Genomic DNA, 27,137 nt, shown 5'->3' on the forward strand with positions numbered 1-27,137 from the left:
GTCCATTTTATATCTGTGTTGTGGTATGTCTGTCAGTGTAAGTTTAGAATGCATGGAGTGAATATGTACAGAGTTGTGCATTTTACTGAAGTTAAACTGATAGAACTTATGTTTTTTTCCTTACAGTAAAATCTAATAGTTGAATTGATCTATCTGCTGCTTTAATTTTATTGAAGATAATAAAGTTGTTTGAGGCATAAATATATATGTATATGTATAGTTTTACGCATTTCTGCGTAGTGTATACATGTTTGGCATTTCACTATTTTATAAAATATTTTCCATTTTAGGGATATTCACAGTACCACAGGAAAGATTAAAAGAGCCGTATTGCAGTTCACTCCTGCTAGCTGGATGTACGTTCGCTGGTTCGACCCTAAGTCGTCATTCCAGAGAGTAGCGGGAATCTACCTCTTCATGATAATTTGGCAGGTAGGAAAGCAGAATATATGAGATTTGGGAATTGAATGATGGAATTGTTTGTGTTTTTGATTTGCTGTGAAGCCGAAACTACTTTTCTTTGGGTATATGTATGCGTGTGTGTGTGTGTGTGTGTGTGTGTGTGTGTGTGTGTGTGTGTGTGTGTGTGTGTATATATATGCACATGCAAAGTTAATAACTATTTCTTAACCACTTCTAGGAATATTGCTGCTAAAGCTGACCTGCTGATATATACAAAAATTGTTGGAGATAACGATCAGTTGGCCTGCTTTGTTGCCTGATATTTTATTCCCATATCAAATAAAAAACATCTGTGCTTTGTGTATTCTTGAATTTTCTTTTTATTGTTGAGCTTGTGCATCATTAATTTTCCTAAACCTCTTAAAAGATCAGTTTCAGAACTGTTTCGTTATGTAGAAAAATTTGATCAGATATAACTGCATGCTAAAATGTACTTCACAGTATTTATATGTAATGTGTTTTAGTAGTATTTCTTAACGGTTGAATACATAGAACAAAAATATCTCTTCAGTGATAGTTTTGATACGGCTTCTTAAAACTGAGAAGTACAGTTGAGCTGTGTATTGCCCTAACAACTGAGTTCAGAAATGCTGATCTGATATTAGGAAAATCTCATGAGAGGGTCGACTACAACACTTGCAGCACACCACATGGAACACGTAGCCCTCCAGAACACACAATAGCAATGCCTTCACATAAAAACATAAACCACACACACCCACCTTTGTGGAGACTCTCAATAAAAATCTACACAAACAGCAGAGACCTCCCAGGCAGAAATGCACTCAACCACCACAACACAACACAAATCAGGAGACACAACTCTCCTAAACAGTGTGCCACTCAACCAAAGCCCCTAAGGCAAAACAGCATGCCCAACACACACTAGTCATAGGTGACTCGATAGTGAGGCACACAGATGTCCCACTCACTAGGTTGAATAAGGAGAAAGTAACAGTCAGCTGCCTGTCAGGTGCCAGGATCTGCCACATAATGCACGCACTCAGGTCCCTCAACAACAGGTACAAATATGACTCTGTCATTGTACATGTGGGTGTGAATGACCTGAGACATACCTCCCTGGACTACATGAAAAGAGACATGGAGAAGCTCATGGATTATGTAGCCCAGACGGTTATGACCCTAGCCCTGAGAAGCCTCCTACCATCACCCAGAATAATACCACAGTACAAGCATAAAATGATTGATTTCAACATTTGGCTAAGTTTCTGGTGCCATTCTAAGGAGATCCAGTATCTGTCTGCCTGGGATGACATGCTTGACCGACCTAGATGCTTTGCCAGAGATGGCCTGCATCTGTCACCCCTGGACTTCCGGATACTGGCCAAGGCTCTTGCCACCCCTATAGTGCCTTTTTAGGCAGTGCTCCAAAGACCAAATTACCACCGTAACGGCTACAAACAAATACAATCTGAGGGTCATGCTGCTCAACGCAAGAAGTCTAAATCTCAAAATGCACTTGCTTGAAGCACTTCTTAAAATGGAGAACATCATCATTTGTGCTGTAACAAAGACCTGGTTCAAGGTAGCAGATAGCACCCCTGCAGTACCAAGCTGTAACTCATTCCATACCTTCCAGCTCCAGTACTTGGACCAAAGCTCCAAAGGCGGTGGTGTTTCCATATTCATAAAGGATGCATACACCTCCAAACTGGTAGCTCAACATGACACATCAGAGATAGTTCAGGTGCAGCTAACATTGGGTAAGACAGCGATTCAGGTCATAGCCTGCTATAGGTCCCCAACTATGACCCAAGATTCACACTCCACATTCCTAAACACCCTGGAGATATTGACTTGACCAACATTTCCTGGAATTCATTAATTCCAATGCCCTGAACCAGCTCATTCTTACCCCCACTAGAGGTAGCAACATCTTTGACATGGTCATTACTAACATGGATGACCGTTGCTCTGTATCAATAGTCAACTCCTTCCTGGTTAGATCCTACAACAGACTAATCACCTTGGAAATCCACAGCCCCCCCCCCCCCAATCAAAGGAAACCACCATGAAAAACTTCTCCAAAGCTAACTTTGGGCTTCTAAATACAGAGGTGGCTAACTTCATGGCACCCATGCAATTGGAGAACTGCTGCATGACTAGCGAATCATACACTAATGCCCTGTATGAACACGTACACGAATGCATGGATCTCGCCATACCCAATAGAACCAAGATGCTCTCCTCCAAAAAAAGGAAGCCAATCTGGTGGTCCCCTGCCATAAAGCAACTCTACAATAGGAGGAAACTGATGAGAAATAAGGTGACGTCCCAAGAATGGAAAAACTCCCTTATCAGCCTCAACAAAAACTTGAGATCCCCTCATCAAATCCTCTAAAGCAAGCTATGAAAACAGAATTGCAGCAGATAGTAAAGACAACCACAAGGCCTTCTATGGTTATGTAAAGAATCTCCACGGCAATACCCAGATTTGCTCGGAGCTGTTGCACAATGGTACTTCCTATACTGAGCCAACAGATATTGCCAATACACTGGCCGACAGGTTCAGTGCCAACTTTACCCCTGTCTCCTCCACCAAAGGACCAATCATAATACCAGTAGATTGCCAGCAACCCAGTATTACTGCTGCAGAGGTTAAAACAGCACTGTCCAAGGCCAAGAATACTTTCTATGGGACCTGACAATATCCCTGGCTGTGTTCTACATGAACGACAGAGTGAACTGGCATCTCACCTTTTGTGCCCTGTTCAGTCACAGCCTCACCTAAGGCTTTGTCCCTACCGAACGGCGCACTGCTACAGTTGTCCCTCTCCAAAATGGAGGAGCGACTACAGACCCTGGGAACTATTGCCCCATTAGCCTGACAAGTCTGATATGCAAAGCTATGGAACGCATCATCATGGACCTAATAAACAAAGATATAGGGAACCTCCAAACTCTGGATCCCACACAGTTTGGTTTTGTGAAGAGTCGATCATGCCTGCTCAACCTGGTCGACTTCTTTCAAGTCAGTCACCAGAGCTGTGGATGAAGGCAAGATGGTTCATACAGCCTACCTTGATCTGGCCAAGGTCTTTGATACCATTCCCCACTCAGGAATTATAGAAAAACTCACTAAGCTAGGCATCAACCCCTATATCACTAGGTGGGTTTCAAACTGGCTCAAAGATGGAACCCACAGTGTGAAAGTAACTGATTCCAAGTCAGACTGTCGACCAGTCACGAGTGGAGTCCCACAGGGTTCGGTCCTGGGTCCTCTCCTGTTTGGTATCTACTTCTCTGAAGTTCAGGCCAACATGAAGAGACTGTGGCTGACAAAGTTCGCAGACAATTGCAAGTTGGGAGCCATAATTAACTCCCCAAGTGATGCTGACATCCTACAGAAAGGCCTCACTGAGACCAATGACTGACGTCAGAACCATGGCCTTAAGCTCAATGCCAAAAAATGGGTCGTCATCCCCTTCGGGAAAAACCCAGTTCCCATGAATTACCACATCGATAGTAGTCCACTGAACACAGAAGGTGTCATAAGAGATCTGGCAACACAGGTTGACAGCATCCTCTCTTTTGACCACCACATTGCCACTGTGGTCAGAAAGTCCTTCTATGTGGCACATCTCATTTCTAAGGGTTTTGCATCCAGGAAGAAAGAGGTCATGGTCTCCCTCTATTCTTCCCTCATTAGGCCAGTCATAGAGTACAATGCCCCATTTGGCATGTACCTCACTAGACGCCTACAACAACTGGAGAGGTCGCAAAAATACCTCACAAAGAGGATCTTAGGCCTTGAACACTTGTCCTATATGGACAGATTTAAAAAAACTCCCAACTATTCTCTGTCTCATATTGCCTAGTTAGAGGCGGTCTCTGCTTGACTTACTAAGTCATGTCTGACCCAGCTCTGTTGAAGTGCTACATCTAAAGAAATCCCAATCCCTCCGCACTACACGCTCCCGAGACCTCAACCTTATTACCACAATCAACAGCACAAGCTGGAGGGACAGGTTCATAACCCAGAGACTGCCCATACTATGGAATAGACTTTCCATACATGTCAAGCAGAGCGCCTAACTGGCCCTCTTCAAGAGAAATCTTGATGAGTGGATGGGAAATAGAAAATTCACCTCGGGGATCACTCCAGTGGCTCTGCTTGACAGAGGCACTGGGAACTAAGATCAGGTGGCACGATGCCAGAGTAATCCTATGGGCTAGGCTTGTAAACGCTCCAGGGCCATTAGCTTAGTACACACCTATGAACCTATGAACTATTGGATTTTCTTCTCTTGTATTCTCTAGTGTGGCTTTTTTATGTGCTCTGAGACATTGGCACCACCTGCTGGCACACTCTTTGATGTCATGCAGTGGAGTAAGTCGGGCACACCTCACTCCAGGGCTCATCAGATCTTTTCTACAGGTCAGACATTTCTGATCTTGATTTTGATATTCATAATATAAAAGTTCCTCCATTTGATAATTAAGAATATCAAGCTCTTCAGTTGTGCATGTGGCCATCACATAATGAGAGAAGGTGTATATTATCTTTGCTTTTGCTGTCTATGGAAAGACTGTATCATCAACGACTGACACTAGTTTATTTAAAAGTATTTAAATGCCCATGCCTACATTCTTCATTAAAGAAAATAAATTATACTAAATGTTAAAATACATCACCACTGTATACGCTAGTGTTTCAGCTTGGTCACCTAAAGGTACGAGAAAAAGAGAGAGAAGTTCCAGGCTTCTTAAAAGATGATGGCAGTTCACAGTGCCCCTAGCAGAAACTGCAGAAAGGCTTTTTATGCAGTCCCATGTATGTGCCAAAACACCATGAGAAGGTGAAGGATCCACGAGCAAACATTGGTTACACCGTTCTTAAGGTGTTTTATCATCGAGTTTGTTTCTTTGGCCTTGCATGTCACCAGACCATCTTCCTCTAGAAAGAGGTTAAGTTCAGAAATGTTGGCTGCTGCACTGGGCAAGGGAACAAAGAAAGGTGCACCCTGGCAAGTGTTTGGAGGCCTGTTTGTAAAGGACCACCCCACCATAAGGAGAATCCAGGATTGTTTCCCAAGCTTATCCTTGGGGAACAAGAGCCTTGTGGGTTACATATTGGTATACAAGCACCTCTGATCTTCTAGGTAATGACACAGAGCCCACTCCTACTCGCCTTAATCAGAAGGAACAGTCCATTGGGGTCTCCCACTTCAATTTCCCCAAGTCTTTTGGGTTTATTATACCATGACAGGAATGGACCCCATTCCTAAGTCAGAGTATAATCAAAGTTCATGAAATCAGTGTTGTTTCATTCTTTAATGTTATCCAGAAGTGCTCTTCCTAGCTCCCGCAGTGTGCCCAGAACTGACTCCTACAATTCTTATGGAGTTAAATGTATTGATAGCACAAATAACTACAACTGTTAATTCTTTATATGAGATTATTGCTACTACTACTGCTAGAACTCTCTGGGTATTTTTCTTCCACATTGCTCTCATTTCTGCCTGCAAATCTCGATATTTTATGATTTTCTCTCTTTCTGTATGTGAAACACTGTAAGCACTAGGTGTAGTGATTTCAGTGATCAGTGCTACTTTTTTCCTTTTTATGTAATACTATAGCTGTTTTTTCACATATTTTTTTTAGTTGTTGGTAATGGGCGATTCCATGTGATGTACACTTCATCATTCTCTGTAATATTTTGTGATTCATGTTTCCAATTGTTTCAGCTGCTTCTATATTGTAGTGTTTGCACAATCCCTAATGCAACAGTCTTGGAACATTATTGTGCCTTTCAGTGTACAGGCCCTCTACTGTGAGAATATCACACCCAGCAGCAAGGTGTGTGACTGTTTCCAGTTCTCTTCTCCAAAACTACATTTGTCTGTTTCTTCCACATATTCAGTGGACTTTGTAAACAACAGTGTATGTCCTCCACTATCCTGTGCTGGTATCTGTTCTTAATCTTTCATACTTTAGTTTTAACTCGCCTCTCCTTAGCCATTCCTGCGTCAAATCCTAATCAACATGTGGTTGTTCCAGGAGATCTCTGTATTTGCTAGTACATTCATGCTTTTTCCACATTTCTTTCCTTCTCATCTGATCCTTCTCCTTATATTCTTTCTTGTGGCACATTCATATGCTGTCTGATTTTTGTCTACTTCTGGTTTGATTTCCTTTCTCACCGTCTGAATGCTTCTGCTAAACTAAGCTGAAAGGTCATCTTAGACTTCTTTCCTCATGTTGTAAAACTTTCAGTGTTTGGAACTGATGAGGTCAGAAGATAAGTATGCAGTCCCATGATCGCTTATCTATGCATGTGAAAAATTTCAGGGAGGCCCGTACATCCTTCAGACTGTGGAGTATATAGTCTTGGTATGCACTAACTGTTGTACATCATCAGTTTCATAGTTTCATAAGTAAGTACTAGGCTAGCTGCCTTTGAAGGTCATTTTTAGCCTAGCCAATTTCCCATCAGATGTGACAAATAGACCTCTGTACCTTGTGTTTCTGAAGTAAACAACTTAACCACTATGACAACTCCCAACCCAAAGATCAGGCTTGTCTGAGATTTGAACCCGAGACGACTTGCACCGAAGTGAGAATCATACTCTAGACCAACAAGCCACCATCTGACAGTTTATAATATTCCTAAAACTGTCTACAAAAGAAGGAAATAATTCATGAGGTCTGGTGCTCTCTGTATTATCTATGGCTGAGGATTCTAAAGAGGGCAGGAAGCATTCTTCAGAGGCCACCATCCTTTCTCCATAATGGTCTTGAAAATTTCCCCAAATATGGAGCCCTCATAAAGGGAAAATGGGTTGGAAGCCTCTTCTTCGACATTACATTCTGTAGTCACATACTCAGTGACTATGTCTAGTTAATTCTATCTGACGCTACACATCCAGTCAAATCTTTTTTTTTTGCAACAATTCCCAACCCGGGAACTGTAATTGGAATGCAGCCCTGAGAAAAGTCTTGCAACACTGTGTACAATGAAGAAAGCTCACTCGTTCCTACATGAAAACTAGGTATGGCCGTCAAATGCACTTTAATATTGAAACACCTAAAGCCCTCAGACGAAGATATTCAATTCTTTGTTTCAGACTATGTTTACATGAAACTAGATGGGACAGAGCAATTGTTTAATTTTACATGGGATCTAAGCTGCTTATTTTAGCTAATCTATTTGAGTTTTGAAGTTACTGTTCAAGATATGAAGCAACATTAAGCAAGGAGCTGTTGCATTTTAAAGTCTTCCTGTTACCCTTGGCCATTTTTTTTGAGGGAGTGTGAATCCCCTAACCACATCCCATGTAGGGACTTCACCTTCAAACTCACTGTTCTTTACACAGCCAAGTCCAGGGACACACAACAGAAGACAACAGTACCCAATTACTACAGCTTTTGAAAGGTGAATTTTTCGACAAAGTGTAGCATTCCCATATATGAAAGGAATACAGTTATTTGGTCAGATGTTTTTTGACCAGGAAAAAGGCTGGTATGGGTGATCGAAAAACAACTGATCAGACATACAGGCCTTTAAAATCTGTTCAAAACTGTGGTACAGTGGGGACTGGAGAATTTGCCCTTTCACCACTGCAGTGTAGTCCTGGAGTTGCTATATATATATAATTAGCAAGGGGCTTGCTCACCTGTAAAAAAGTTGTACTTTTTCCTTTTTCAGTCAAGCTGGTGATTGCTCATCTTTGACCCTTTACCGTTCAATGATTTGATTTTTTTTCAATATATGGGGCATACATCCACAACTATATGTACGTGTACACGTATGTGTGTATATAATAATTTATAAGTTTGTACATTGTATATATATATATATATATATATATATATATATATATATATATATATATGTATGTGTGTGTGTATATATATATACACACACACACACGGAAGTGGAAGTAGAATAAGTCAGATGGTAGCAGTTCGAATGAAAGACCATAACCTCATAGGTTCATAGATTAGTACTAGGCTTACTTCCCCTGTGGGCCATTGTAAGCCTAGCCAATTACCCCATGTGAGAATTGAACCCTGCATCTTGTGTCTGTAAGGTGAACACCTTAACCATTATGCCAGCCCCTCCCTCATGATCTATCATTATTGAAGAGTATAAGATTCCTAAGCTCAATGTCAAAAGAAAATTCTGGCAAAGGCAGCTTCTTTTTCAGATCTTTATTTTGATTCAGCTTGTGGTTCTCTATTAATTTTCTGAATTTTTTCTTGGGAGTCTTTATTCTGTTTTACTATCCGCTTCTGAAGTAGTTTACACACAAAAAGATCTGAGAAAGCTCACTAGCAGTCAGCAAAAAAAGTGTTTAATCTGACAGAAAACACCTCTCTCTCCCATATAAATTCCCTAGTATTCTGATAAGAGCCCAGTAAAAGCAGGCATAATCCTCACTGCATAATTATTATTGTAACATTTTGATATGAGATGCACGTATAAATGGGCATCAACAAGTATCTTTAATATTCAATCCCTTTTGCTCCACAAGACTTAGTTCCTTGCTTGCTTTCCTTAAAAAGTGAAAATAAAGAAACCATTTTTTATATATAGTAACCATCTGTGACAAGCTTGTGTACTTGTTAAAGCCTTTTGAATATGGGGGGGGGGACTAGGGACAGTAGACAGCCTAGGACTCTGCATGCAAATTAGCTGAATTTTTTCACCCGCCACACAGTTATACACAGATGCTCACCCTCACTTGGAATCCAGTCAAGCCAACCGCCTTCCCCAAGCTCCCTCCCCACTAGAGGATTTAAAAACCTTGTTTACTGCTGTGTGATCTGGTGAAGAGAGGGGCATGACCAAGGTGAAGAGCAGTTAACATCACTGTTTTGTTTTTTAGCTCTGCTTCATTTTAACAACTCTGACAAGATTTTTACTAAAAATCTCAAACAGAACATTTCAAAACTTGATGGATTTGTAGTTGAACTGCTGAAAGATTTACTACAAAAAAGTAACAAGTTTGAAACTCTTAATTGCTTTTTCCTGTCAAGAAAACTAGAAAGAACTATTTGTCTCACATTGAGCCACTCTAAGCCCAGTGTACAGGACAGTAACATGTGCTTGGAGTAACTCCATGGAGTTGTCCAGTCTAACTAGATGAGAGATGAATTCATCTCTAATACAGATAGAAACACCACCTCCTTTGGTTCTTACACATTTGTTTTTGCAGTGTGAAGGTGAGGAAGACATTGTAGCCTTGCAAGGCCGGGGTACTCTCTAACTTCACAGGCATCTACATATTCCAGTGATAGAAGTGCTTCCAGGGTGTGCAGATGTTCTTCATCTCACATTGCTGCAGTCCTTACTTATGGGTAGTCCGCTGTCCCTCGGTCGGCCTGAATACCAAAGTATTAGGCTGACGTCGGTCATGGGCGCACAGCCCTGACATCAGAGCGTCAGGGTATAAAAGCGCATGACCAATGTCATATCCTCAGTCTTTTTGCATGGCATGGTCGATGCAGAAGCAGCGACTTTCTGAAATTTTGAGTTTCAGACATACCAAGTTCATTTTGTTTTTCTTGCCTCAGTTGTTTACGGATGTCAGAAAAAGTGAATAATTGTATTTCTTGTGGGAAGCAGATTTACCACTCACTTTGTATCCCTTGCTTGGGAGTTGGGTGTCGGTTTTGTGCTAGGTTTAATATATGCCGTTGGATCCTGGAACAGGTGGATCCGGCTGAAGTTTCTGTTGAGTCTCAGGGGAAACCTTGATTTTACAGGATGTGGCATCACAGGAGTCAGGTCAGGCTGAAGGGGCCTCTCAGGTTACTATTCTCCCTTCTTTGCCTAAGGGGGTTAGGCCTTCTGCTACTGTTTCTAGGGCTCCTTCTAAGGGCAGGACTGTTTTGCCTTCTTCTGGAGTTAGTTCTGGTTCTTCAGGGTCTGTACCTAAGAAGCATATGCTTAAAATGGCAGAAGAATTGATTTCTTTAATTAGAGGTTCCATGCCCCTCCTGATAAGAGGCCCAGGGTAGAGCCAGAGTTGGAAATTTTGGAGCAGGCCTCAGATGATTCTGAGTCTTCTGCTGAGGATATTCAAGATTTTCCTCCTTATTCGGATTCCGATGCAGAGGATTCTACTCCTTCTGCTTCCAGAGGATTTTTCATTTTCAGAAACCTTACACTCTATGAGGGAACATTTTAAGTGGGAAGGACAGGATTACCAGAAAGAGGCTTAGAGAGTTCTTGTTTTACCACAGCACAGACCCTTGGCTATTCCTCCTGTTTTGGATGTTGTTCAGGATGTTTTTCGAGGCCTCATTTAATCCAGAGTCTTTGCCTCCTGCACCAGTTAAACCGGACAGGTATTATAGGGTACCTGAGGCTCATAAATACGTATATAAGAGTGACCCAGAAACTATTAGTCAGGGGCCTAAGGGTGTTAGGGCTTCTGTTGTAAAGAATCGTTCCTCTACATAAGGAAGCTAGAGCTTTGGACAGATGGCGTAAGAAGGTGTACACCTCTTCTACTTTGGCAATGAGGGCTTTAAATTGCCAGTTTCATATGTTGAAATATCAGAATTTCCTCCTTTCTCAGCTAAAATCTAAAGTGGATGCTTTGGCGGAGGGCATAGAGTGTAAAGAGTTGCAAGATTTGGTGCATGTTTCTGAACAGGTGGGGAAACATTCTTTGCAGTGTGGCTTTGATGCTTTGCAGGCTTCTTCTAGAGTGGCTGCCACTGGTTCAGTTCTTGTCGCAGGCATGCCTGGCTTAAGGATCAGAATTTATCTGAACATGTTAAGTCTAGAATTCTGGATGCCCTTTACAGTCAGTGTTGTTTGGTCCTCCGAGTCTGTTTTGAAGAAAATGGAGGACAAGGCTAAGTCTATGCAGACTGTTAAAGATTTTTGCAAGTTCAACCTCCTAAGTTTAGTAGAAATTGGCCTGCTAAGGGGTGGACCCTTCTTCTGATTCCCAGTCTAGGGGTAGATCTAGGCGTGGTAGGGGCAGAGCTCAGAGTACCTTTAGGCCTAGAACCTGGAGTTCGCCTGCTCAATCTGCTGGTGAGGGTAGGGGCCAGTCCTTTCGTAAACAGGCCCAATGACCTGCATTTTCAGCTGCCAGATTCTTCTTGCCTGGCAGCTCCTTTGGGAGGAAAGCTAGCTCTCTTCAAGCAAAATTGGTTTTAGTCACCCAAGACAAATGGGTGTTGGACATTATAAACAAAGGTTACAAGTTTTATTTCCATACATTGCCTCCTTTCAAAGGTATGCCAGACATTCCTCCTCGGCAAAGGATGGAGGCTCACAAACAGATTTCATTACTTCTCCACATGGGAGCCATACAGCCAGTACCTCCTTCAGAAGTGGGTCTAGGGTTTTATTCCTGTTTCTAGTACCAAAGAAAGGGAACACGTGGAGACCCATTTTGGATTTATCTCTCCTCAACACTTATTTGGACATTCCAAAGTGCAAAATGTTGACATTACAACAGCTTTTGCCTCTGCTAAAGATCACTGGATGGTAACTCTGGATCTGGCTTATCTTCATGTTCCTATCAGGCCCAGTTGCAGGAAGTACCTGCGTTTTTGGCTGAAATTTACATTATCAGTTCACTGCATTGCCCTTTGGCTTATCTACACAAAGGTTCTGGCACCAGTGATAGCCTTTTTCAGGATGGAAGGAATACAAATTTATCCTTACTGATTATTGCACAAGACAAGGACAAGCTTCTTCAGCATCTACAGTATGTGATGGCAGTGTTAAGATGCCTAGGGTATTCTAAACAAAGTCCAGTCTAGTACCCTCTCAGGACATGTGCTTTCTGGGTGTGAGACTGAATACAGCTTCCCAGATGGCCTTTTGACCCGGACAAACAGAAAAGTCTTTCACTTTATTTCCATCAAATGTCTCTACAGTCCAGGCTGACTGCAAGGACAGTCCTTCAAGCCTTGGGGTTCATGGCATCTTGTATTCTGGTGCTTCCCAATGCCAAATTGCATATGAGGAAGCTTCAATGGTATCTCAAAATCTATGGACACAACACTGCCAGGATCTGGACACTGTCATTCAAATAATACCTTGCATTCAGAAGGAATTTTTGTGGTGGGCTCAGGAATATCACCTAAACAAGGGACTCTCTGTGACCCGACCTCAGATTCTAAGATGCCTCGGACAAGGCTTGGGGAGCACACCTCAATGGGAAATGGGTGCAAGACACGTGGCCTGCCAGACTTCAACATTTGCATATCAACTTGAAGGAGATGTTAGCAGTACAATTTGCATTAATGGCTTTCAAGGATTTACTTCACCCAGGGCAGGTGTTGATTCTAACAGACAACACAACTGTCATGTGGTACATCAACAAGCAAGGGGAACTCATTTTGCAGACAAGCGATGATTTTGTGGGAGACAGCTCTCAGTTACAACCTCAATCTTCAGGCAAGATTTCTACCAGGAGCACAGAACTCCTTAGCAGATGTATTGAGCAGACAAATAGTGGATCCTCACGAGTGGAAATTGGATCCTCAGGTATTTCAAAAGTTGACAGTGTCATGGGGAACTCCAGACATAGATCTGTTCGCTTCCCCACTAAATTACCAGTTGCCAAAGTTTTGCACAAAAGGTTTCATCCCACAGCTTGGAAGGTGGTGTCATTCAGTTGGAACAATCTTCATGTATATGCCTTTCCACCTCTACCTCTTCTGCCCAAGGTTCTCTTGAAGGCCAGACAAGACAAGCCATCCATGATCCTGATAGCATGGCCTCGACAACACTGGTACCCACTACTGAGGAGTTTGGTCCGAGAGCCTCCATGGCCTCTGCCTTTGATTCCACACCTTTGTCTCAGGAGGGCAATCACTTTCTCAATGTCAGAATTCAGTCTCTGCATCTAACAGCCTGGCATATTCTGTTTTAGATTCTGGAGGTTCTCAGCTTCCACAACAAGTTTTGAATGTTATTTTGGAGGCCAGGAGGCCTAGTACAAGGAAAGTTTATGCTGATAAATGGATTTTATTTGGAGCAAAGGGAAGGACTTTGATGTTTCCAAGCCTAATTTGAGTGCTTCCTTACAATATCTTACTGAGTTATTAGACAAAGGTTTGTCCTTCTCCTCTATAAAGGTTCATGCTGCAGCCATTTCCTCCTTTATTCTCTCATCCTTTGTTTAAGCAGTTTCTCAGAAAGAACATAAGACCCCCGTGGAGCTCCTACTCCTGCTTGGGATCTCAATTTTGTGTTGGAAAAGCTTACTCTACAACCTTTTGAGCCTGCAGCTTTAAAGTATTTGTCATGGAAAACTGCTTTTTGTTGGCCATTACTTCTGCAAGAAGGGTTTCTGAATTACAGGCCCTTATGGCAGTGGAGCCTTTCTTGATTTTTCATAAGGATAATCCTTCCTTTATGCCTAAAGTGGTTTCTAGTGTGGCCTTCAACCAAACTATTCATTTGTTTTATGCAAATCCTCAAAATAAAGGGAGAGGATTTTGCATACTTTGGATATTCACAGGCAGTTCGTTATTATTTGAGCAGAACCAAGGAGTTCAGACAGTCTCAGCAGTTGTTTGTTTCTTTTGCTTTGGGTTCACAGGGTAAACCTGTTTCAAAACAAACTATTTCTAAATGGATTGGGTTTTGTATTTCTTTATGTTATTCCCATCATACTAAGGAGATTCCGACTGGGATCAGACCTCATTCCACTAGAGCTACTGCAACTTCTACTGCCTTTCTAAAAGGATATTTTGGAAGCAGCCACTTGGAGTTCAGTACATACTTTTTCTAAACATTACCACCTTCCTCTTTATTCTAAGTCTAGGGCTGGATTTGCCACTGCAATTTTACAGGGCATTTTAGCAGCCCTAATGCTTTATAATTTTTCCAACCTCCCTTTCCGTTGCTTTGGGATTCTACCCATAAGTAAGGACTGCAGCAATGTGAGATGAAGAACATAGTACAGTTTTGTACCTACCATAAATGTAGATGTTCAAGATCCACATTGCTGCAGCTGAAGATCCACATTGCTGCAATCAACCCCCTCCTTCCCTCTGTAGCTTAGCATGGTTATATGGTTTGGGTGATGGCTGTAGTTGGGCATATCTTTTGGGAAGGTACTCTGTTTTTGGCTGTGGCCTTTCTTTTAGGGCCTTCTGACATCTGGGGCAAGAAAAGACTGAGGATATGGGACTACCCATAAGTAAGGACTGCAGCAATGTGGATCTTCGAACATCTACATTTATGGTAGGTACAAAACTGTACTTTTTTGGTTTAAACTCCTAGCATCCTAGCAGCATGACCCTTATTTTGTTTGGCAAATTTCACATCAGTAATTTTGTTGTCAGGACCTTGCCTAAAAGAGGCACTATGGAGAAGGCAACAGCCTTTGTCAGCCAAAAACCTAGTGGTGCCAGGTGCAAACAGTCTCTGGCAAAGCAGGGAGGTTTGTCGATCATGGCTTCCCAGGTTGACAGAAATTGGATCCCTAAGCCAATTATTGAAATCAGTCATTTTTTTTGTTTATGCTGCGGCATCATTCTAGGTGAGGGTAGTATGTTGTTCAAGTCATGGGACATAGCTGCCTGGGATACACACTCAGAGAGCTCAATCATGTCTCTCTTCATATAGTCCAGTGAGGTATGTCTCAGGTTGTTCACTCCAACATGAACTATAATAGAGTCATAATGGCACTTTTTGCTGAGAGACCCAAGTACATGTTTGGTCTGACGAATCCTAGCACTGGACAGCAGGCTTTTCAGGACCGATCAAGGAGGAGCTCAGTGAATGGATATTTCTGCTGGGTTTTTTTTTTTTTTTTGTGCTGGTGGTTTTCATAGGTTACAGCTCACTAGAAGTATTTCTTTGACCGGAGAAAGTACTAAAGATGAGAGCTAGACTAGTGTGCTATAGCTGTATCTAAGGGAGAAATACTTGAATTTATCTGTCTTGCTATGACACAAAATTGTGCGGCAGTGCACAATGCTGTACACAATCCACAAGCAAGCAGAAACTCAAACACAGGGCTTAAATACCAGAAGCTAAAAACTTGGAAAAAAAATGTAAAAAAGTTCAAAAGGACCAATGAGCATGCTCACTCCAAGCCCTAGACCATCCACCCTTTACCAGACAGGTTCTAATCAGCACAATTCTCTCACTAGAGTGCAGAAGGGCCCTGTCCAATCAAAGATGGCATGGAAAATGTGCACAGAACAAACTGCCACTGCAAACAGACCCAGATGCAGCAAACTTGTATCTGGACTATGCTACAGCTACTAGCTACCCTAGTTTCAGCTGGAAACACTGCAGAATATTTAACACATCAGAAAAATAGCAGTGAGACCCTAAAAAACAGCAAGGAGACTAAAGAATGTTTTTAAACGGCTAACAATCCATTATTTTAACACTGCTTGGTGGGAAACCAGAACAAGAAGAACAGATTACTTTGCAACAATGAAAAGTACCAGCAAATACATAACAAACTGTGAAATAGCAAAAGGAGCTTAGAAAACAGTGAAAACGGCAATAAAATACGTTTTAACAGGCACAGTAAGGCAGACAAATGCAGGTCAACAGTGCAGTTTAGTACACTGTATATAAATACAATATTAAAGTAAGTGGCAGGCAATAAAAAGTACAGTAAATAATATAAATTAGCAAAAAAACAGGCAGCTTGTGTTTTTTTGGAAGCTCAGAAGCCTTTACTCATCTGGTATCTCGGCTTGTGGCTGGTAGCCCACGTCAGTTCAGCTCATCTTGGCTTAAATGTAAAGGCTTGCTTGAAAAATATTAGTTGTTGATATGTATAACTTTGATGTACTGATCAGCTGTGGGCCTATGTAAATAGTTATTTGTTTGTTTTATAATTGATTTGTTTCATTTATTGTTTTAAAAACCAAATAAAGAAAATAAGATCTAAATAAAGGTCTGAAAAAGGAATCTTCTTTGCTGCTGAGTTTTCTTTTAGCCTAGAACTTAGGAAGGAAGCTTACATTCCTCACTCAAAACTGAACATGTGTTCATTGTTTTTGAGCCTAACTTCTACCATTTGGGATTTCTTAGTTCCACTTTAACATTTGTCCTTAAGAACTGCCACTTATTCCAGCAGGTCTGAATTGCCAGCCCAGGGTTTCCACATTCCAGGCAGCTATTTGCCATTTACAGTGCAGTGGTGCAGCATGAAGCATTTTTCTTTTTTCTTTTTTCTGTCCAACTGATTCATTGTCTTGTAGGGCGAGTCCATCACAACAGGAAGAGCCGGTTGGTTTATAGTTTTGACTTTATTCCTAGGTGTCAAGGGTGTTTTCAGTATTAATTTGTTTTATTCACATTTATATGTTTTATTGATGATTCTTAATCAGTTCCCAAGTATTTATACACTCCTTCCAGCTCAAGTTCTTTTGTATGTACATTGATATTTTGCACATTTTTCAAGCCCATATGTCATTCTTCTATCATCTGAGAAAGTTTTAATCACTTGTATTGGTGCTGTCAACTCATCTGGCGGACTGTACAGTTTTAAGTCATCCAAAAAAAGGGAGAGGAGAAATCTTTAAGCAAGGTTGTTTTCTGGGAGCAAAATTGTAACAAAGACCTACTGTGTTAAGTAAACAGCTTAACAGATTAAGTGCAATGCAGGACAACAGCTGTGATGAAGAATCACTCTGGAATATTTCCCTTTGAATTTTTATCCTGGGATAGTAATTTGCCCTTTGTCATGACTTAATTGTGAAGTGGCTTGCTACTATTTTATGGTCCCTGTAATGTAATTGATTAGTATAGGCTGTATCCTATATATCTGTAACCACTTATTTGCCCATGAATGTGGGATACTGTCAAATGCTTTTCTGTAATCTGTCCATGCCATGCTTGATTCTTCACCTTTTTACAATTCTCTAGTATGAGTTGCACAGTGGTGCAGCAGTTAGCATTGTTGCCTCACAGCAAGAGGTCCCCTGGTTCAGTTCCCATCTGGGGTGCTTTCTCTGCGGATTCTGCATGTCCTCCTTGTGTTCGTGGGTTTTCTCTGGGTGATCTGGTTTCCTCCCACATTCCAAAGACATGCAGCAGGTGGATTGGAAACTTTGAATTGGCCATAGGTGCGAGTGTGTGGTATAGATGAACTACTATGGCAGGGCTAGCCACCCAGTGGTGTAAACCTTGGCTCTAGATGATTGTCACTGTTGAATTGATTAGTTTTGCTTTCTCCTTTGCATAAATATTGCACCATGTCCAATCTCTTTTTCTTTCCCATGTCCATATTTCTTATTCGGTAAGTGTTGTTGTTGCACCTGAAACCAAAGAGTCTTTTCCCCAGGCCATGTAGGGCTTGATTACCCTGACAGGGGGCCCACAAGGTAGTGCTTTTTCAAGTCTAGCTGGACAAGCCCTCATTGTTAGTCACATGTTTGTGTAAAGGGACTAGCCCTTTGAGGGGGTGACATCACTTCCTTAGAAAGCATATGCTGATGACAGCAGCACTGGCCTCTGCAGTCTCAGTTCCACCTTTGGTGTGCATGTCCTAGTGCTGTGGTATTCTAGCAGTTAAGTAAAGTCCCATGCATCTTGGAGCTAGGGATACAGAATGTTTTTCATAGGTTCACAGGTAAGTACTAGGCTAGCTGCCCTTGTGGGTTATTTTAAGCCCATTCAGTTTCCCTTTTTCTGCTCAAATTAAACTATTCCTTTTAGTTAGAGATTGGCCTTACTCATTCCATGGTCAATAATTGTATATTACCCCTAATAAGAATAACTGGGGTTATGCCGTAGATAGTTTGAGGGGACTCATGGATGGGATAAAGCATTTAGGAGCTGTCTGTGTCCATTAGTAGTGCAGCACACAGTCCTGGGGTAAATTTTCTGTTTCCCATCCACAGATCCAAGTTGTGCTTGAATATGGACATGAATTAGCTTTGTTTTATTTGAATGGGGAGTCTGTCCCAGAGCAGTGATTATCATCTGTAAGGTGTACCTGTCCCTCCAAACTATTCTGTTGATGTTGCAGAAAAAGTTTGGATCCCTAGACTGAATATTTCTGATGGCATTTGACTTGCTGATGTGCAGTAAATCCATTAGTACTGGGTCAGAGGATGCATTTTATTCCAGACACAGGTCACCTCTTAGCTGTCTGTAGGATACCGAGTACAGTGACAAAGCTTTGAGTCTGTCCATGTAGGGCATGTTGTTTAGGCCTAGTATCCTTTTATTAAGGTATCTCTGGGGCATCCCCGTTGTTGCATGCTTCTGGACAGATACATGCCAAAGGGGGTATTATACTCAATGATGGGCCTAATGATGGCTGAGTAAAGGGGGAGAATGACATCCCTAGATGTAGACACTCCCTTTGTTTATAAGCTGTGGAATATAGAAAGATTTTCTTACAACAATGGACACATGTTGGTCAAATGTTAGGTTGCTGTCCACGTAAGTTTCCAAATCCCAAACAGTTGGGTTAACTCTGAGGCATGTTGTCAATGTGGTAGTTCCGTGGGCTAGATGACTTCCCAAAGGATACAATAATGCATTTTTTGGCATTCCATTTAGTCCATGATTTTGGCACTGGTTACTTACTTGATACAAACTTTCCCGCAGGATGGCTAATTATTTTGGATTCAGTGACTGGAAACGAACTCCTGTATCAACTGCTGGATTGCCAGCTGGCTCACAGATAGGATGAGGGAAATCAAAATAGGGGATGGTTACCTGTTTGCACTTTTACATGGACTCAGGTATGTGCCATGGTGTCAGGTGTGGTGGCCAAAGCCTTGCAAAAGAACTCCATTTGTTCATCTTTCTGGATGACTGTCTGCTGTTGGCCTGATTGGGAGAGTTCATTGTGGTATCCTGGGTATGAATGCTGCCATGTCTGCAGTTCCTGAAGCTGCGCATACACTTGGTAAAGTTCTTCTTTGATCCCATTACAGAATATTGCCTAGTCACTGAATTCTGTGCTGTCCTGTGTCAATCATTTTTGCCATTAGAATGACCAAGATGTTGAGTTTGGCTACCTATGTTGAGATACAACATGGTCCCAAACTCGGATCCTCCTGTGTCATGTGGGCTTGGCAATCATGGCATTTATCATAGTACCATTTGCCTGCCTTAAGATATGTGTTTTGCAGTGGATTCAGAGATGCTGGTGGCTACAGTGTCACCTCACAACAGCAGATGATCTGGTATCAGCCCCTTAACATTCCAAAAATGTATTGTGAAAACTGTCAGCAAGATGAAAAAATTCTAACAGTTATCTGTTCGTATCTTTGACATGTACCTCAGTATATTCCATGAATATGTTCTGTCTTCAGTGAAACCAGGTTCATCATGCTCAGTCCGTTGAACATAATCAAAACAAGAAACCTAAATGAAGTGATAACAAGTCACAATATCAGCACCATATAAAAGGTTTAATCCCCTGCACCTTCTTAACTACTGTAACCTACTTTGAAATTATACAACATCAGGATGTTAGAAAATTCCCCCTGTTTGAACCCATTTATTGCAACTGATGCAAAGAGTTAAATTTCACTGAAGACCATATTGAAGATTCACACACAAAAACATAATTGTTATAATTACAAGACCAGCTACCACCAAGCTACTCTTGGCCCAACTACATCCCCAACAGTGGAAAAAAAAACATCTACAAGGCTCTCAGCATTTTATAAAACCCAGCATCAAGATCTGAGGTGAGGGCAGATCCATATCCAACTATGTACCTAATATCCACTTCTGCTGCAGTTCTTATTCTGCAATTTCCTCTCTTCACTGCTAAAAGTTCCCATTATACTTGTATATAATATCTCCATTCTTTTGGCTGAACCACAGTTACCTTACCTTATAACACCTGTTTAATGCGCTGTATACTCCTGATCCTACCTCTTCATAGGTTCATAGGTTCATACTAGGCTGTCTGCCGCCGGAGGCATTTATAAGCCCTAGCCAGTTTTGTGGCTTTCGCCCTTTTGTATGGGGAACTATACCCATTATTTTGCTGTGCCTCTGTATTTCTGTTAATTAATAGGTTCATAAGGTTAGTACTAAGCTAACTGCCCATGAGCGATTATTTAAGCCTAATTATAACCCCTGATGTTGCAAATATGTGTATATTTTTTACATCTGTGTTACGTTATATCACTATATTGCATAATTTAGTTGTACCTTACTCTTACTATGTACGTAACTCCAGATGAGCCTGCAAATGGTCAAATTTGATCAGAGCTTGACCCTGCTAAATAAAGTTAAAATAAACAAATAAATAATAGACCATACTAAGATACAAATGCAACCATTAGCAACAAAGGAAATATGCTATGGGTCCTTAAATTATTTTCTATAGACAGTGATGTGTTGAACTTGGCTGCCTCATCATTTGCCAGGAAAAAAATCTATCTCTTTTATATATTATACCTAAGAGAAACATTAACAAGCTGTATTAGACATTATTATGAAGGTACTGTGAATGTGTCATGCTCCTAAAATCAGCTCCAGGTGAGCAGCTTAAGTATTTGATATTCCTCCAGAAATGTGGTACTTGCCATCCTCTGCTGCTGTTAGTACTCCTCGTGACTAACTCAGTCCCTACAAACCTCAGGAAGCTAGCATTAAAAGTATTACAAATAAATGAATAAGAAGTTACAGTAAATGACAGTGACTCAAGTTAAATATCCTGTGTATAGAGTTCCATGACCTGTATATCTTATTTCTTAGCCAACGTAAGGCAGACATGTTTAGAGACAAATGGATATGTTGAAACCCCATTTTGTCTATAATACTTGTAGTTTTATACTGGATTCAGTGCGTCACATTAGCACAGAGATCATTGGCACCTTGAGTAGCTGATATAAACCTATCTACTACTACAAAGTTGTTGATATAAGACCTCCAAAAAGTGTGTGTGCAGGTTGGCAAACTTTCTGCATTCTCACACCCCTCAGCTCTGTATATAGTAATGCTAAGATTACCAAACTTTTTGTTAAGAAGAAAACTTGTGCACCCTCAAATATCCATGCTCTTGAAACATTAACTCTCATTAACATTAGTAGCACGTTGAATAATTCGGAATTCATTGATTTTACATTGATGAAATGTTACTAGATCAGAAATTCATTGATATAAAGCTATGCTGTCATTGAGACTGTGATATACTGTGTACATTCTTTCATAATCCATGTGGATGTAAATGACCTAAGACATACCTCATTGGACTGTATGAAAAGGGGCATAAAGGATGTCTCAGAATGTGTGTCACAGATGGGCACCAGCTTTGCATTGAGCAGCATTCTACCTTCACCAGGAATGATGTCACATAAAATTACATAATGGTTAAGGTGATTAACTTATAGACAGAAGCTGCATGGTTTGATTTTCACATGGATTAATTGACTAGGCTTAAAATGGCCCACAAGGGCAGTTAGTGTAGTACCTATGATTGATTTTCAACAATTGTTTTAGTTTATGATGTCACAGGGGGGATCCAGAATCTGTCAGCATGGGAGGACATGGTCAACAGACTGCATTGCTTTGAAAAGGATGGGCTGCACCTGCCCCCCCCCCCCCCCACTGCCTTTTAAATAATGGCTGAAACTTTATCCACCCCTTTAGAGCCTTTTTTAGGCAATGCCAACAGACAAAACTACCAACATAGTGAAAAGTCTCCAAGCAATCTTAAGGTGTTCAATGCTAGATTCCTAATGTATAAAAAAACACTCCACACCCTTCAAGCCCTCCTCACTCAGGAGAATGTAGACATCTGTGTAGTGACCAGGATTTTTTTTTTAACGCCATAGAAAGTACTCCGGCAGTACAAGGCTACATAGCCTTCCACACATTTAGACCAACAGCAACATGTATTTATTATGTAACAATTTCTTATATTTGCTACATTTGGATACAGTGTATCTAGAGTTAAGTGACTTATTAGTTAATGGTTTCTATTGGCTCCTGGTGGAAACGTGGTCATATCGCAATGTTTTTAAAATGTGGCTGGTTGATACTAGTTTTATTATGAAGAAGTTCTTGGCTTTGAAAAATAAAGAACAAAAGAGCTCAAATATGTTCCAGGCTGTTGTGTTTTTAACATGTTTTAGTCTCCTGCATGCTGGCTGCAGAATAGATTGTGCATTTGTTTTCATACATGGAGCTTTAGCTGCACCAGTAGAAGAAAAGGAAGGTGCAGGATCACAAAATGTTTTATAGCGTTTAAAGCTGTAAAATGTGTAGAGTTACTACACAGACAGTGGCCAGAGGCAAAGTGTTATTCTTATCAATCAACAGCTTAAAAATCTGTTAAGGCAAATTACTCTTTTGCACTTTTGTTCTTTTATGAGGTAGCAGAAAATGTACCATTTTTTGAAGCTATCTGTTATGCAAGTTTGGTTTGTTTTTCTGAAACTTCATTACCTGAATCTACATGTATTGTTTTTTAACACCTTTATTGAATTATCACTTAATACAGGCAAACATGTTTATATAAGGAGAGCAAATCATATTAACATATTCCTAGTTACAAATGTATCACATATGCTTTTTTGTGCAACTATTATCAATCCAGCATTACATACATTGTTCAGTTCTTGCCTTCCTTTAAATCCCTCTCCTTCTCCTACCAAAACATTATCCAGTCTCTTCCCAATCTGTTCTAACCTCCTGTGATTGAGTCCTATAGTTATTGTGCAATGTTTTATATGCCTACTTATCCCATTTTAACAGCATCTTCTGTTCTAGATACAACTAAAAACTCTACCAGAGCAGGTCTTTCACTTAGAGTTCCACTATCCCTTTCTTTTTCCTATACTCTGATAGCAATCCCTAATAAGGAAGGCAGTCTCTAGCTTGCTGTCCAAATGTGTCCCTGACCTCTTCCATTCCTTTAACCTTTCCATCTCTATGTATTTGCTCCCAATGCCTTTGTTCTTTTGCCAGTTTTCTCTAATAAATTCCAGCCCCCCTGCCTGTTCTCTGTATCCATAATTGCAGCCATCCCATCAGCAAAATCTCCTTTCTTCGTTCTTAGAATACTTTCTTCTATTTTATGACTATAATATTCATTATGGCTGTTGTTCTCCTTAAGGATCTGCATTCAAAGTCTCTCGCACTCCTTATTTCTTGAATTTCCCCATTTCATCATCATCCCTTTCCACTTTGATTTATAGCTTTCTGATTGTGTTATGTAAATGAGCCTTAACTGTGTATCTCTAAAAAAAATATCCCTTCAAATCAGGTAATCCTAAACTATCCATCCTTCTGTTGGAAGGATCGATGTATCCCACTTGACCCTTGCCCTCTTCTCCTCCTAGATAAATTCCTTCAACTTTTTATTAATTATTGTCCACAACTTCTCTTCTGGCTAATAAAAATATACCTGACCTGTATTTAAAACTAAAAGGGCTAAAAACATTTTCACTACTTGAATCTTGCTATCCATGTCCATAAACAAGAACTTCCAGTTTCTCAGTTTTTGTATTATCTTTTGTTTAGTCTCTTCCCACATATCCTTGGCTGCCATAACAGAATCATTTTAATCCGTACTGCTAAATACTTCATTTTATTGTGGTCCCATAATCATGGGTATCGATGGACCTATTCATGTGTGGGTACATAGTTTACAGCTATAACCTTTGATCTGATGTCATATTCATTCATTCATTAGCCTGTGGGTCTCTATTCTGAACCATGGAACTGACCGTCCTCTTTACTAGCTAAAGATTCCAAACTCGAGCTCCTCCTCCTACCCATAATTCCCCACTCCTCCAGATTACCTCAGATCTCGTTTGCCCCTTGTCGGAATAACAGTGAGGTTCCAGTGCTCTCCCAAGCTCCTCCACAGGTTTAGTGGTGTTTTGTGGTGTAAGTTAGTTTTCTTTTCTCTTTTCTGCCTCTGCCTTCTTAGTTCCTCCTTTTCTTATAGTTTAAAAAAAGTTTAGAATATTTTTTTGCAACATTTGTAAGTCTTCTCTCCAGGTCCCTGGCAGATAGGAGGAGCAGGCTTATTTTAAAAGGTTTGCTCCCTCCTTCCTCCACTGTCCCTTCAGTGTCACTCCCATTGTCTGATGCCCACAGGAAGTGCATTACTGCCTGGTGCCTTCTCATTTGGACAGCAATTGCAACATTTGTAAAAATCTTCTCTCCAGGTCCCTGGCAGACAGGAGGAACAGGCTTATTTTAAAAGGTTTGCTCCCTCCTTCCTCCACTGTCTCTTCAATGTCAGGGGCTCACCCCCCCCAAATCTTCTGAGGCCGGGGAGTGCAGGAAATGCTCCCCCACAAGGTGCCAAGGTGTTCAGAACTGACTGGGCCAACTTCCTCAGCTCCATCTTCCGTCCCACAGCTCCTTGCCTCTTCTGCTTCTTTCAGGCTGAGCGGATTGTATCAGAGGTTCCCCCATTGTGCGTCGAGTTCTGGCTTGGGGCCATCTACTGCCTTCTCCAAGGAAATCTTCCAGACCTCCCTCTTCCACATCCTCCAGATCTTCTCGAAGCAACTCTGAGAAAGACATGGGTAGACTAATGAGGCATTTCTCAATGCTCAGATTCAGATGGGTGTTTTGTCTGCTCCATCCCCTTCTGGATCCACGAGGCTCTCCCCTTTTTGCCCCATGGCTCCTTCTCTGATCCAGGCTTCGGTTTTGGAGTCTTTTGTTCCATTACTCCCTGGTGCCAAGATGTCTGGGTCGATAGTGATCTTCTCTTCACCAGGACCATTTCGCTGACATGCTTGACTCTGACTGTTTAGTGGGCTAGTGCATCTCGGAGCAGTAGCCTTAATGTGGATTCTTTTTGACCTCTACTCTGAAGTTTTCAGAGTGGTCTCTTCCCCTCGGAGCTTCAGTGTTCGATACCTTGGCTCCAACTCCCCCTTTGGAGTGTGAGACTCACAGGCTTTGGGAGGTGTCTGCTCCTGTAGTTTCAGTTCTGAAAGGGATGCTTCCTGGAGCTCGGAGCCCTTTGGCTTTTGAAGTGGTGGAGAGGGCCCTCTCCCATTCCAGGAGACCCTTGGCTCTCATGTCTTCAGAACCTATCTCTACCCCTTCTGGATCAATGCCTGAGGCCTCTAGTCTACCTCGTGGACAGCTGTCCCTGGAAAGTCTCCATACACTTCTGTCTGTGGAACCCCAAGGCACTTCTAACATCTCCCCAGAACATTCACACCAAGGAGGTTCCTAGGAAAAGACTGTGCAAGAGAAGGCACATTGATTCCCCTGAGGAATTCATTACCACCGACTTCAAGGAAGGTGAAGGATCCCCAAGACTGCCATCGGAAGAGATCTCCTTTGTAGATATTTTAGAAATTATCTGTCAAAGAGGTGGTTGGTCTGCCCAAAATCCTTCTGGGGAGGAATTGGTGCAGTTGGAGGCTTATGGGTCTGGCCCATCTACACCCTGGGTGTCCCTCCCTGCTGATCCAGTCATTGAGTTGGTGTCTTCTAGGGCACGGAAGGAACTAAAATGGTATAACCCATACCAAAAGGCACAGATAAAATCTTTCGTGCCCCCCCTCCACCCCAGACAGGACCTTCTGGACCAAGGTTATTCCCATAGATGTCATGATTGTTGCAGCAGCTAGTCCAAGAAAGCTCCTCTGTCCACACCCCCTCCCCCCGTAGAGAATCTTGGGCTTTGAACAGATTTTGTAAGAGTTTATGCCTCTTCCACATTTACTTTGAGGGCATTAAACTACTTATCCCATTTTATGAGACTACAGATGGACCTGGTCAAGGAACTCTGTATCTGCAGCTTGCCCCCAGGGTCCTTGTCTGCCATGGAACAAAAAACCTTTTCCTCCAGATTGACCACCCTTCAGTCACAGTCTAACACGTCCATGAGACTTGTATCCCATGCGGCGGAGGGTACCTCACGGGTGGCCGGTTCCGGTATTGCAGTAAGGTGTCATGCCTGGATGAAGATGTGTGACTTTGTTAAGCCCTTTAAGGTGTCTTTCATCAGTGCACCCTTTGATGGATCGACCTTGTTTGGACCCACAGTTAGAGACATACTCCCATAGCAAGAAAGATGGAAAGGCCCTGACTGACATTGGAATCTGCTTTTCTACTCCACAAAGTTCCTTCTCCAGGAACTAGCATGGCAGTGAAATTATGTGGTTCAAGAAATCTCAAGCTTCCCATCAGGACTCTCTGAGAGATTTTTCTCCCAGAGGCAGAGGGTGAAATAACCAGAATGGTAGACACCATCCACACGACAGAGGGGGCCAGCAAAACCAAAGGTCTTGGAATCCCTTCTTGGACAGACCCTTCCAGCACTCTTCAGCAGTTGTCCGACTGCAGTGTTTTTCCTTGCACCCCTCAGCCTGAGAAACCATCACAAATGACTGATGGGTGCTAAGGATCATATCCAGAGGATACTACATTCCCTTTTTAGAGAAACAGAATCAGAGGGAGGACGCAGCTGCAAAAATCGCAATTCCTGCAAAAAAGATTGATCCAGGAGATCCTTATTGATCAAGCCGAATCAAGTGTCTATTGTGGTAACCAAAAAGATGGGGGAACTGTGACCAATTCTGGACCTGACTTCTCTAAACAAATACGTAAAGAACGCAAAATTCAGGATGATCACAGTTCAGTCCAGCCTACTCCTGTTGAGCGTGAACGATTGTATGTGCTGCATAGAGCTGAAGGATGCGTACAATCATGTCAAAATAGACAGATGCTCCAAACAGTATCTTTATTTCAGGCTGGGAGCCAGTCATTACCAGTTCAGATCACTCCCATTTGGTCTCAC

At 41.7% G+C, this 27,137-nt stretch overlaps 1 protein-coding gene across 1 annotated transcript in view; it reads left to right on the plus strand.

Moving 5' to 3' along the window:
* Positions 1-27,137, plus strand: part of PTDSS1 (phosphatidylserine synthase 1) — an 811,205-nt gene that overhangs the window by 485,400 nt on the left and 298,668 nt on the right. The window contains exon 7 of the mRNA XM_044065621.1: positions 291-432. Coding sequence (XP_043921556.1) covers positions 291-432 — 142 coding nt within the window. The remainder of the gene's footprint in view (positions 1-290; positions 433-27,137) is intronic.

The sequence above is a fragment of the Protopterus annectens genome, chromosome 3.part0 (genome assembly GCF_019279795.1).
Source record: "Protopterus annectens isolate FY-2018-M chromosome 3.part0, PAN1.0, whole genome shotgun sequence".
NCBI classification, from domain to species: domain Eukaryota; kingdom Metazoa; phylum Chordata; order Ceratodontiformes; family Protopteridae; genus Protopterus; species Protopterus annectens.